General features: G+C 42.7%; 1 protein-coding gene across 9 annotated transcripts in view; it reads left to right on the top strand.

The window, feature by feature from the left end:
- VIT (vitrin) overlaps nt 1-13278 on the top strand; it is a 36547-nt gene extending 23269 nt beyond the window's left edge. For 6 of the 9 annotated variants that reach the window (XM_083432173.1, XM_083432171.1, XM_083432174.1 and 3 more), the window contains 6 exons: nt 2586-2648; nt 6349-6496; nt 7170-7273; nt 8247-8473; nt 9725-10238; nt 10818-13278. In XM_083432173.1, coding sequence (XP_083288299.1) covers nt 2586-2648; nt 6349-6496; nt 7170-7273; nt 8247-8473; nt 9725-10238; nt 10818-10996 — 1235 coding nt within the window. In that variant the 3' untranslated portion in view covers nt 10997-13278. The remainder of the gene's footprint in view (nt 1-2585; nt 2649-6348; nt 6497-7169; nt 7274-8246; nt 8474-9724; nt 10239-10817) is intronic. The other 3 variants (XM_083432176.1, XM_083432177.1, XM_083432175.1) reach the window with 1 other exon arrangement.

The raw sequence follows: 13278 nt of genomic DNA, 5'->3' as shown, positions 1-13278 counted from the left end.
GTGCGCTCCCGCTGCTCAGTCCCAGCGCCTGCCAACCTAGCAGTTCGAAAGCACCCCCGGGTGCAAGTAGATAAATAGGGACCGCTTACTAGCGGGAAGGTAAACGGCGTTTCCGTGTGCTGCGCTGGCTCGCCAGATGCAGCTTGTCACGCTGGCCAGGTGACCCGGAAGTGTCTCTGGACAGCGCTGGCGCCCGGCCTCTAGAGTGAGATGAGCGCACAACCCTAGAGTCGGACACGACTGGCCCATACGGGCAGGGGTACCTTTACTTTACCTTTTAAGGAATTAAAAGCTCACCAGGCCCGGCCACTCGTGCTGGTCCCATATGGAAAGAGCTGGTCCCATATAGAAAGAGCCAAGGAGGCCACTTACATACAGGGTCCTATACAAAGAAGGGAGTCAGACTGGGCCCAGACCAAAGGCCTGGCGGAACAGCTCCATCTTGCAGGCCCTGCAAAAGTATGCCAAATCCCGCAGGGCCCTGGTCTCTTGTGGGGGAGCGTTCTACCAGACTGGGGCCAGGGCTGAAAAGGCTCTGGCCCTGGTCAAGGCCAGTCTAACTTCCTTGAGGCCCAGGACCTCCAAAGTATTATTGTTTGTGGACCTTAAGGTCCTCCGCAGGCCGTACCAGGAGAGGCCTATATTAAGCTATGGCAAGATAGGCAATTTGTTTTCATATTTAGGTCTGCATGTGTGTGCTATGAAATGAAGCCTTTCTAAAAATCAGAAAGCAGAGAGTCACAGCTGAAACGTGAGGTTGGAATGATGAATCTGCAGATGAGGGGTCAACGTTATGGAGGATCCTGCCATACATGAAACAGAAAGGGATTTTAACTTAATCTACCCAAAAGCAGATTCATCACATGAATCTTGCAGGTTGTATAAGTCATTATGTTGCAGTTACTGAGTACATGTGCTTGTAAACACACCTTTGTCCTATTCCATAATGTTTTAGCTATGGTTTGCCCTTTCTTGTTTGCTTAAGTGGGAGAGTTGTTGTGTGAGGATGGGCTTGCATAGGCAATGCATCCATATACACAGGTCAGAACAGCCAAAAAGTTTACATTTCCAAGTTGAATCTCAGCACATGTATCAGAATGTTAAGAGATTACCCATCAACAGAAAGTAAAAACACTCTAAATGTTCAGGTGGATGTCTGGGTACCTATTTGCAGGCAAGATTATTCATCACACAGCTTGAGGTGAGAAAGGGGAAATTTTCCAAGGGACCAGAATACAATAAAAAATTAGCTCAGTGATTAAGTTTGATGCATGCTGATTATCACTTCAAAGAGAATTATTTTTAGTTTGTATGTGACAAGTATTGCCTGAGTGGAGATTTAATGAGCCTGGACAGCTGTGACAACTCAGTGGTGAAAAAGCTTAATTGGCTTGCAGTGAAGCACCAAGGCAGAGTGAGGGAATATTCCCAGGACTGACAATACAGTCTTCAAGCCAGCCTGGGAAACTAGAAGGGCTCACTAGAAAGGGCTGCCTTTTCTCAGTGATACATGATGGGTGGCATTTTTATTAAAAAGAACTATATAATTATCTAATTGCATTCAAGCAGTGGCCTGAAAGCCAGGCTGCAAAGGAAAGACCTCTGTCTGCAGCCTCAGCTTAAACTCAGACAATGGCCGTGGCTGCAAAGTCAAAATGAGAATGCACTCCCGGCTCTTTTCCAGCTGTGAATCAGCACCAAATTCAAAAAGCACCAGACCAGCCACAAAAAGGAAGAATTAGGAGTGCAGCTAGAGCACACCCTCAGTGCTTTCTTTTCAGTTTTATCTTGTGAATTTACCTGTCCATGACACCTGGTATGGATGGGGAGGGTAAAGGGCACGGATTGAGCCAAGCCATACTGTGAGGTGAAGATTTCCTACTGCTGATCTAATTTTCAGCTTTCTAGAGGTGTAAAGTTCAAATAAAGATAAACACCACATGGACCATGTTGTTCATGTTTCAAAATGAAATTGTTGTGGGGTAAATTCCATGTAGGATGACACAGTGCATAAACACAGTCTAATGTGCGGAACAGAACCTTGTTAGCCCCATTTTGTGGTATGCCCCAAAGTGCAAGAATACCTGGTGATAATTTACAGTTCATTGTGGCGAGACAAGAACTCCTTTCTGTGTTTCCTCATGGCACATGTAATTATCCCACCTCTTATATCATCAAGTAGGGCTGTGAATTTTAATCAGTAGGTGAATGAACCACACATATAACAGCCTAACACCCATGAATTCTGAAGTCAAAAAAGTTAGTAGCTACCACCATATCTCAGATGTATGTGGTACATTATTATTTATACCCTGCCCATCTGGTTGGGTTTCCTCAGCCAATCTGGGTGGTTCACAGCACATGTCAGAACATACTAAAACATGAAACATTTGAAACTTCCCAATACAGGGCTGCCTTCAGATGACTTCTAAAAGTCAAATAGTTGTTTGTTTCCTTGACATCTGAAAGGAAGGTTTTCCACAGGGAGGGCTCCACTATTGAGAAGGCCCTCAAAAATATGATGATGTCATCATCTCATGCCCTTTGCATTTAATAACTGACTGTGTCATTATTGATCATTCCAGGTTTCAGTTCCAAGGAAGACGTGGTCCCCAAACCCCTGGAACCAGTTTCACAGGGAAACCCAAGTATGTGCACCAGCCAAGTATTGGCACCTGAGAGTCTGCCCTTTCAAAGCTTCAGCCATTGGGAGGAAGGGAGAGCCTTCTTAGAGGGCTTCCCCATTGTGATTTCTGGGGGAAGGGAAAGAATGGGTGTATCAGGGTTCAAAGATGTCATCCGGGTTGCAGTGGAATCCACATTTTGCTAATGAGCTTAATTTTTGCTGAATCCATTCCTAAGTTTGCTGAAGAGAAATCACCCAGGACTAGTTATTGGTTTTTACTGCTGCGGGCTGAGCTGCTGTTTAACCTAGTTGTGATTTTCAAGATAATATAAACTGGATGTTTGAGGCACACATTTGCAAGAGCTGCAAAAGTTTGCCTAAAGATTCAGTGAAGCAGCCCAGGGTGTTACTCCTTTCAGCCCCAGACAGCATGCTCAACGGGCAGCCCACCCTTTTAGCTACAGGGTTTTAGTCCTGGAGCAAAGGTAGGCAAACTAAGGCCCAGGGGCCAGATCCGGCCCAATCGCTTTCTAAATCTGGCCTGCGGACAGTCCGGGAATCAGCGTGTTTTGTACATGAGTAGAATGTCCTTTTATTTAAAATGCATCTCTGGGTTATTTGTGGGGCCTGCCTGGTGTTTTTACATGAGTAGAATGTGTGCTTTTATTTAAAATGCATCTCTGGGTTATTTGTGGAGCATAGGAATTCGTTCTCCCCCCCAAAAAAAATAGTCCGCCCCCCCACAAGGTCTGAGGGACAGTGGACCGGCCCCCCGCTGAAAATGTTTGCTGACCCCTGATCTAGAGGATCACTGGTCCCCTATCCTTGCTCTGTTGCCATGGTAAAACCATCAGGGGCTCCTGAGCAGGCATTATATATATCTGATTATACAGTAGGGTTTCTTTTTTCTGACCCAATATAGAATTCTATTTAAAGTGACGCTTTATCCTAACTTAGGGGTTGAACCGCTATGTTGTTGGACTGCAGTTCCAATATCCATGAACATTGATTATGCTGGTTGGAGCTGATGCGATTTGGAGTTCAGCATCTGGAGGGGGCCACAGATTCCCCATTCCTGTCTTAAAGTACAAACACAATTGGAGAAAAAGCTACCTGGTGTAGGGAAGCGTGGAGGTTTTTCTGCCAGGCAAATCAGAATGAGAGTTAGTTTATATGCAAGGGTAGTGGGGTTTTTTTTTACAATACAATATCATAATAAAAGTGCCATTTTACTAGAAAGACAGGTGCCGGAACTCACTATGAATGCCTCCCTCATTGTCTTAGAATGGCAATGTCATCTACCTGAGAGGTGCCAGAACTGAGTTCTCCATCAGACCAATGGTCCAGCATCCTGTTCTCACAGTGGCCAACTAGATGCCCATGGGAAGCTCACAAGTAGGACTCAAGCAGAGGAGCACTCTACCTGCAACTGATAGTCAGAAGCACACAACCCCAGCTATGGAGGCAGAACATAGCCATCATGGGCCACAAGCCTGTTTATCCTCTCTCCCTGCCCCAGAGGCATTAATTTCATTCTCAAAACGTGCCCTCCTAATTCTTGCTCTCAATGCCATCAATATCAATCTTAGATTATGGCTACTCAGGGACAAAATTAATGAATCACCTTTAAATAGCTGCAGGAAAGTGCTAATTTTCCTCCTAAAATAGCAAGGCGGGTGTATCTGCCTCACCAGGTTTTATCACAGTTCTCCGCAAATAATTGCTGGATTTTGTCAGGGGTTTATGCTTCTGGAGCCAATCTTGTAATGAAAGGAATGCCATGCAGGAGCCAGGAACCATCTCAGCACACAGTACAAATCCTGATTCGGAGTAAGGAAGTTGGAACACACTCGGAACAAGATTACTCACAAAGGGTTTTGTAAAGGGCACGGGGAATCTTTGCAAGCCTGGCACCTCTTCAGTGAAATATACCTTTATTGGCACACCTGTCTTGGTGGGAGCAGTTTCAAAGAAAACCATACAAGAAGCCTGACTAGGAACAAAAACCATTAATTGCCATTTAAACTTATCCAAATGTTGATCCCTTTCAAGGAAACAAGTATTTTCTCAGCAGCTTAGAGCAAAAGAATAGACTGCTATTTCTTGAAGACACTCCTTGCAGGTCAGAGTGAATAAATTTGGTTACTTAAAAAAAAAAATAGAGAGAAGAGGTTGCTTTAGCTTTGGGTGTTTGTCTACTGTTCTGCGAGCCAAAATAGCAAGATGAGTGAGGACACGTGCATTTAAAAAACTACAATCAAGTTTTTAAATATCCAGACTGGAGAGGCAGATCTGAAAGCCACAAAGGAGATTATCATTCTTTGAATTACTTCCATGTCTGGCAAAATAGCAATTCCCACTTCAATAAAGAAGGAAATTTTTTGTTCCAGCACTAATTAAAGAACACTTTTTGTATGGGGGGTGGGTTGCTTTTTTCAAATAGCTATACAAGTCAGAATGCAGGAATAGAGAATACAACCACAATGCACACTAAAATGCAGGAAGGAAAGAGAGGCACTCAGTGTGGTAAAACTTTCATGTGGTAAGACTGCTGCTGGACTGTACCACTTCAGACTTGGTGAGAGGAGGGTAGAACAGTTGAATGTTCCTTCCTGTAAAACACACGGTGCATATAGAAAATTAGCAGAGAGGAGAAAATGCTACTGTCGCTAACTCACAATATGCTCATCTGAAGTAGCTCAGTCCACATGAGTCACATATGTCCAAGTCTTGCAAAGTTGTCAAATCTTACACAATCATTTAATGACCTGATTTGAATATGACTGCTCCTGATGTATTCAAATAGCCCACATGAAGCTCAACCCTCTTATACATCTTCTGAGAACTTGGCCTCATTAGGTTCAAATGGGATTTAGTCCCAGATAAATGTGCATAATACGACTGTATCCGTAGTGTATGTGGGGACTCCTAAAAGTGCCTTCTGAGCTAAGCTTTCCTTTCAAAGGTCTGTGTGATTTCAAGGTGGCCTGTATCAGCTGAGGTAGCAGAAGTAGAAGGAAGAATCATAGAATTATAGAGTTGGAAGGAACCCTGAGGATCATGTAGCCCAACCCCTTGCAGTGCAAGAATATTGTTGTCCCATATAGAGATCAAACCTGCAACCTTGGCATATTGGGAACCATTGGTAGATATGGATGCAGTCTGTAGTAGATCATTAAGGGTTTCTGACTTCTGATTGTCAGACCGTAGCAACAGCCAAACAACTTTCCCCACCTAGATTAGCCTGCTGAAATGAAGTAAGTGGACCAAGACAAGAGAACTTTTAGGTTTAAGAACTGTAAACTTGGTTCAGTTCTGGTAATAAAAACACGTTTCAAAGCTCAGACTGTGCTCCAAGGCACCATGTTCATGTGCATATCTTTATACTAAATTCTGGTTGGTAAAAATTGGTGGGGGGGGTTGTGGGGGGAAGAAAAGTAGATTAAACAATCCTGAAGTTTCCCCAGCTCTGTGGATGGAACATTTACAGAAACAGAATTCTTTCTGAACAGAAACAGAAACACTAGTTCTTCTCTCCTTGCCAAGTAGGGTTATTGTTATCTATGTCAAGTGAAGCTTTGTAATCTTTGGTAAATTCTGTGAATGATTGAGTACATGCTCTCTTATCATGGTTTGAGGTGTGTTTTTGTAGTCATGCAGGAAAAAGACAAAATATATCCAAAAGGATCTCCAAAGTTACTGTAATCTATTCTATTTTTCAGATTGCAAAGTTGATTTATCCTTCTTGATAGATGGCAGCTGGAGCATTGGCAAGCGCCGCTTTCAGATCCAAAAACAGTTCCTCAAAAATGTTGCTCAAGCCCTGGATGTGGGCCCAGCTGGTCCTCTTATGGGCATCATCCAGTATGGGTAAGAGAGTATTATGTATTTTCATAACACCTGTGCTGTCTAACATCCATCTCCATGTCTGTAGCAACACCACAGGAACTTCTTGGGGCAAACTACTTAATACACCATTTTTTTTTGTTATACAAATTGAAGCAGATATGTATCTCACATTACTAGACTGCACCAGCACTGCATCATAAAAATCATATATCTTAAGTTAGGACCTTGTTAGCTTATTTGATATATCCAACCATGGTCAAAATTCAGTCTTAATCTCCATTGTCAGAAAAAGATTTCCAAGTATAGAGATTCTTGATTGTTCCACAACCTTTCCGCAGATCACTTGAATGGAGTGTTTAGACCACAATTTGAGAACCTCTCTAATAGCCCATACTTCAGGGATTATGTGAGTCCAACAACACTGGGGGAGACCGCAGGTTCCTCACCCCTCATCCATCAAGGGCAGTTGCCCCACCTACATACTTTTTTTTGTCAAACAATTGATTTTAAAAAGCAGCCACAAATGTAAGTTTCACGTATGACATGTTTACACATTTCTGTGAAAACACAGGAAATTCTTATAAATTACAATTAGTATCATTAATATGTTAAGAGTTAGTGTCATATTGTGTATGAACTTATTTTCCTGGGGATAACACAAAACGAAACTGCTCCATTTTCATTTTACACATAGTGATGACCCTTCAACTGAATTTAACTTGAAGACCTATACAAACTCTAAGGATCTGCAAAATGCCATAGAGAAAATACTACAGAAAGGAGGATTGTCCAATGTTGGTATGTATCCTGCGCAATACATCCACAGCTAATCAGTTTAAGAATCAAAAGATGTTGGTATGCTAGATGTTCTAGGCAGATTGAGGTCAAGACCACAAACTGTCCTCACTCATTTCTGGTTCCTCTTCCCTTAGTTTGGAAAATACTTTGTCTTCCAGAGAATCAGGATTTAATATCTGAAAGTTTTTTCTGAATAGCTTGTCCCTTTCACAGTACAAATATAGCACATTGGTGAGACATCAACCACCATAGAGTTCCAAACAGAAAGTAAAATATCCAATACCTTAGTCAGTGCTTTTTTTCTAAAAATGTTTAGGGGTACTACCATTTTCCCACTCATATTGAAATACTGCCCCTCATTGAGGCCAAACTTAGATTCACAAAATGTTTAGGGGTATGTGTACCCCTGCTCCCCCCAGAAAAAAAGCACTGACTTTAGTTCAGTATCCCTTATTTCAAATCTATTCCCTCTTTTGGCTTTTAAAACATATCAGGCAGAAGTTAGAGACACATTTGACCAAGCAAGCAAAGAAGGAAGACACACACATATAAGAAGATGCAACGGCAGGTTCCGTTATTGGACGAGGGATCGCATGCAGATGTGGGATGTGAATGCACAAATGAGATTTGCATCAGCTTTGTTATGCACATTTGGATGTGAGGCAACCCTTTGACATCACATGGCTCTAGTGGGGGCATAAAAGTCCATTTCCATGTGGATAGAAAAATGTATCCTCAACCAGCATTGTTGCCTGTAACTAGATCTGGGCCACTGATGATTTGAGAGAATCCTCAAAATGTTGTTGCTCCTGTCCTCAATTTTATAGTTTCTGTTGTTAGTTATAGACAATAATAGGCAAAACAATCATATAAATGGCAAGGAGCTCAGGTTCTAAGAGATTTTAACGTTCCTTTTCATTGTTTTGCTCAGCAAGTTACAACTGTTACTCCCCCCCCCCCCATCTTCATGCAGGGAGAGCGCTGTCCTTTGTTAACAAAAACTTCTTTGAGGATGCTAATGGGAACAGAGGTAGTGCACCCAACGTTGCTATAGTGATGGTGGATGGGTGGCCTACAGATAAAGTGGAAGAGGCCTCTCGGCTAGCAAGGGAATCCGGCATCAACATTTTCTTTGTCACCATTGAAGGACCAGATGAAAATGAAAAGCAGAATGTTATTGAAACAAACTTTGTGGACAAGGTAAGGGGTATATTGGGATCCATCAAGAAAGAGGCAAGATTTCTTGATTCTGATGAAAGGTGGGATCTGAACTCTTCATCACATGTAGGCGAGTCAATATAAAAGTGAGACATCCTTGCCTGGCCAAAAACCCACAAGTGTGAGTGAGCAAACTGGCTATCACTCTGTTCCAACAATGTCCAGCTATCTCTCTTTGAAATATTCACATGCTAGTCACCATATTGAGACTCAATACGGCAAAGTTTTACAAGATCCCCGGTATAAACAGGATGCATCTATGTACGCTTAGTTCTTCCGTGGAGTCACACAGGGCAGATTATGAAGGTTCAGCAAGTGGGACTGCAAGACTCAAGCAATCAACTCACTTCAAAGCCTCAATCAAGTTGTGTAGTGTTAGATCATGTTTACTGAACGCTGTGTACTCTTGCCTCCAGTTTTCCTCCAAAACACACAAAAGTTCTGGATACACTTCAGTTAGAACTCATTCTCACAAGCTATGTAGTATAGGTCAGGTACTCATGACAAAATGCCTCTTCAACTGAGTGGTGTTAGTCTGGCATGTATGTAGTCTTTCCTGGAAGGTTGGCAAATGAGCCCAAGTTCAGGAAGCAAAGTGGACATTGAGAACTGTCCTTCAGAATACATCTTTTTTTCCCTCTCTCTGGACACCCTTTCAGATAATTTTGTGCACTTTCCACTGTGTCTGTGCCATGAAATACATTTCCGATGAACTTCAAAGCCCCTTAATGCCTTCAACCTGGGAAGCCTCCAGACTGAATTGGACTGGCTGATGGTCTCGATTTCCTTTAGGTTTGAATGGAGGAAGAGCCACAGTAAGCCTCTGTGCAATTGCCAGACTGGGAAAGTAGAATGAGGCAAGAAGCCCTGTGTTCATACATAGTGACTTAATGGTAGCTGTATCTTAGAAAATGGAAATAACTTTAAGACATGAGAGCAAACACGCCTGCAATGAATGTTAAGCCTGTTGACAGAAGTAGAGTCAATTCAGATGCTATAAATGCAACGGTCTACCATTTAGCTGCCTTTAAGTTGGATGTAGACCTCAACATCTAAGAAACAATAAGGGTGGTTATTATTCAGCTGTGTTTTCTACCAGTTTGATGCAATACCAATTTGTCTTATAAAAAGGCTGTCGTAAGGTGAAATCAATGACTGACAGTAATAAGTTGCCTTCATGAATTTTGCTGTAACTGCTCTTGAAATTCATTGCTTTTGTTTCCTCTCTTTCAGGCTGTGTGCAGGACCAATGGGTACTATTCCATCAATGTGCCCAGTTGGTTCAGCTTACACAAAGTAGTGCAGCAGTTAGTGAAGCGAGTCTGTGACTCTGATCGCCTGGCATGCAGCAAGACCTGTCTCAATGCAGCAGATATTGGATTTGTCATTGACGGGTCCAGCAGCGTTGGCACTGGCAACTTCCGCACCCTCCTCCAGTTTGTCGCTAACATCAGCAAGGAATTCGAGATTTCCGATACAGACACCCGCATTGGAGCTGTGCAGTACACCTACGAACAGAGGCTGGAGTTTGGCTTCGACAAGCACAGAACGAAGCAGGATGTCCTAAACGCTATCAAGAGAATCAACTATTGGAGCGGAGGAACCAGCACCGGAGCAGCCATCAACTATGCCTTTGAACAGCTCTTCAGCAAATCCAAACCAAACAAGAGGAAGATAATGATTCTTATTACAGATGGCAGATCATACGATGATGTCCGGGGGCCGGCTGCAGCGGCACATCAGAATGGTAAGCCAGAAGACCCTATAAACACCTACTTTAGGGGTAGGCAACCTGTAGCCCTCCAGATGTCACGGAACTACAGCTCCCATCATTCCCAACCATAGCTTATCCTGGCTGGAGGTGATGGGATTTGGAGTCCTGCAACATCTGGAAAGCACTGAAGAACAGAAGAGTTCTGTTCCATCAGACCAAGGCCCATCTACGCCAGAACCCCTCATTTATTTTTAAAAAAAGCTTTGCATAAAGCACCCAAACAATGGGGCTCTGGATCTAGAATATGGCATCTACGTTTTGCAAGCCAGAAATCCAAATTTGGTATAATAAAAAAAAAAGTAGTGTATTTGTATATTCTTGGTGAACATTAAGCCCTTCAATTTTTGAAACACAGGAAGTATGAGTCATTCAACAAGACAATGGGGAAAGGGGAACAACAAGTCTGGGGATTGGAATGCCTCATTTATTTAAGTTTATACACCTCACCACTTCTGATAATATTTTTGGGCCCTTATACGGATATTACTTTGAATGCAATATTGTTTCAAATAAGGCATTAACCTCATTATGTACTCATGTTTCTCACTTCAGGAGTCATAGCCTATTCAGTCGGAATTGCATGGGCTGCCCAAGACGAGCTGGAAGCCATTGCTACTGACCCCGACAAAGAACACTCCTTCTTTGTGGACGAGTTTGACAGCCTCTACAGATTTGTTCCTAGGATCATCCAGAATATTTGTACCGAGTTTAATTCGCAACCACGGAACTGAAATCAGCAGCAGGCTCCAGGAAACACTGCATCACTACATGAGAAAATGTTTGGCAAGCAATGCCAGCCAGGAGGCTCAAAGGCATCTGTGGCTAAGAGCCAATGTCAGCTCTATTCTCCATGCATGGCAATAATGGGCGTAGACTGATCAATCTCCTTCCCCCCACCCTTGCTGGTTTCAAAACTGATTCAGTAGAGGAGCTGGCTACAGTCCTTGGTTAGATAATTCACTTGACTCAAATCTATAGATTGGAGTTAACTTCCACATAGAATAGGAGACTAATAGGTCTAAGGCTGTAACCCTGATGCACTGGACTTAGTGGGCATGCCAGAGATGGCATTTGTTGGGTACCATCCCATTTCAGCTCTCCAGTGATGCAGAATGGCTAACCAACAGCTGGCTTTAAAATATTACATGGCGCTTTGGAACCCGGCCTTTAATTAAGAGTTGTTGGCAAACACATGAGGACAGGAAGCAAGCAAATGACAAGAGACTACAACAAGCAGGGCAGATCAGGATTTGGTGGGGGGGGGGATCAGTATCAACAAAGATGGAGTATGGCACTCACACCAGCTGTCCACAATTGCTTTGTTGGGCATAACAGCACAAGTGTTGAAAGAATAGTTTGGGGGAAATTGAAGCTTACAGATTGTTTAATTACACATCACAGAACGTTCAACTGAAGTTAGTTGCAATGCAGGCCAGGCAGACAGAGTCTGTAACCTGGCACCAAAAGAGCAAGGCAGTAAATTATATATATGGTTCCTACCAGTTTCCTTCCTGTCTTCATAAACGAGCCCAGAGAGCAGCTTCCTACATGCCTAGTTCAGTGACATCATATTCCTTCCATCTCTTCAGATTCTAAAATCAAGCCTCAGCCTAAGAGGGAATCTGCAGTTTTTACAGATGCTTCTAGGGTTGGTGCTGTGATGCATTGCAAAAAGCAAAAGTGGCAATCTATTATTTATTCTATATCCCATAAGCCAGAGTATTTATCACTGGACATCAGCATCAAATGCCCTCTGCTGATTTTACAACTGCTGTCACAAGCAACGGACCCTGTCAATTCTCTTTGATTTTAATATACAGCTATTAGCACTCAGGCCCAAGAATAGTTTTATCAGCAAAGTGGACCTTTGGTGTGTTGCATAAGATGTCAAATAGATGTTTATTCCTGCTCTCTGCTTCCTGTTTTTTAACCAGCTGCTGATCCACAAGAGAGCTTGTTCTCTTAACCCCTGACTGCTAAGTTTACTCAGGAGCCTTTGGAGAGTGATCTTATGATCTTTTAAAAAGTCTTGAGTATTCACTAGGCTTCCCATATGTCAAGAGAATTCCTGACATATCCATGTTTTCGGGTGTAAAAATGGCATCAGGGGGAATTTTGCCAGCAAAATGCCAGAGAAAACCCAGGTGTTTATGCACCGCAGCTCCAAAAGCTTAAAATGACTATTTTGGGGGGGGGGGGGAGGTTTCCATTTTGGGGTCTTCCTGAAAAAAGCTCAACACCTTTGCAGGTGCCAGAAATTTTACTTTTTGAAATATGGCAACTGTGGTGCTTACTGTCTAGTGGATCACACCTATGTGCTTGTTGACAGGACTCAGCCTTTAAAAAAATTGTTGTGAGTCTAAATATCAGTATTGAGGAGCATTTGGCTTTGCATATGGACTACAGCTACATGGTTAGCCTTGAGTATTGACCATGCTGGTTGGGGTTGATGGGAGATGAAGCTCAGCGACAGCTGAAGGGTCCAAAGTTCCCTACCAATTGTGTATCTGCTAGTTGTATCTTTCATGTTTTTCATCAGTTTTCCTAGAACAGATGTTCGGTTTTTTGGCTTGTAAATTCCTGGATTTCCTCCCCACCAAGTGGTGCTGTGTTGCCTATTTCCCAGCTCTCAGGTACAGAGGCCTCTTACATATTATTACGTAAGAGCAGCAATATCGCATCTGAGTTATTTTAAGAACTCTTGGGTGTCTACACCATCCAGGCTTGGAGATTTATTTTTAAATCGTCATTAGGACTTAGAACTTTATCTCATCATCATCATTCGCCTCGCCTCCCTGAAAAAGTCAGTTTACACACGGTATTTCTCCGCATCTTCTGCAACGAAGACAAGTGCAAAGAATGCAGCTGAATGCAAACATTTGCAAAGGATTTGTGGATGAAACATGAGTTTGTAAATGTTATTTTAACTTTCCGCTCTCTGCACATGCACCTACATTAAAGAGCTTTTTAAAAAATAACTTGCTGTACCCTTTTGCAATAAAAGTTACAAAAA

Source organism: Podarcis tiliguerta, assembly GCF_965153285.1.
Source record: "Podarcis tiliguerta genome assembly, chromosome: 3".
Classification (NCBI taxonomy): Eukaryota; Metazoa; Chordata; class Lepidosauria; order Squamata; family Lacertidae; genus Podarcis; species Podarcis tiliguerta.
This window is presented reverse-complemented; position numbering and strand designations above follow the sequence as displayed.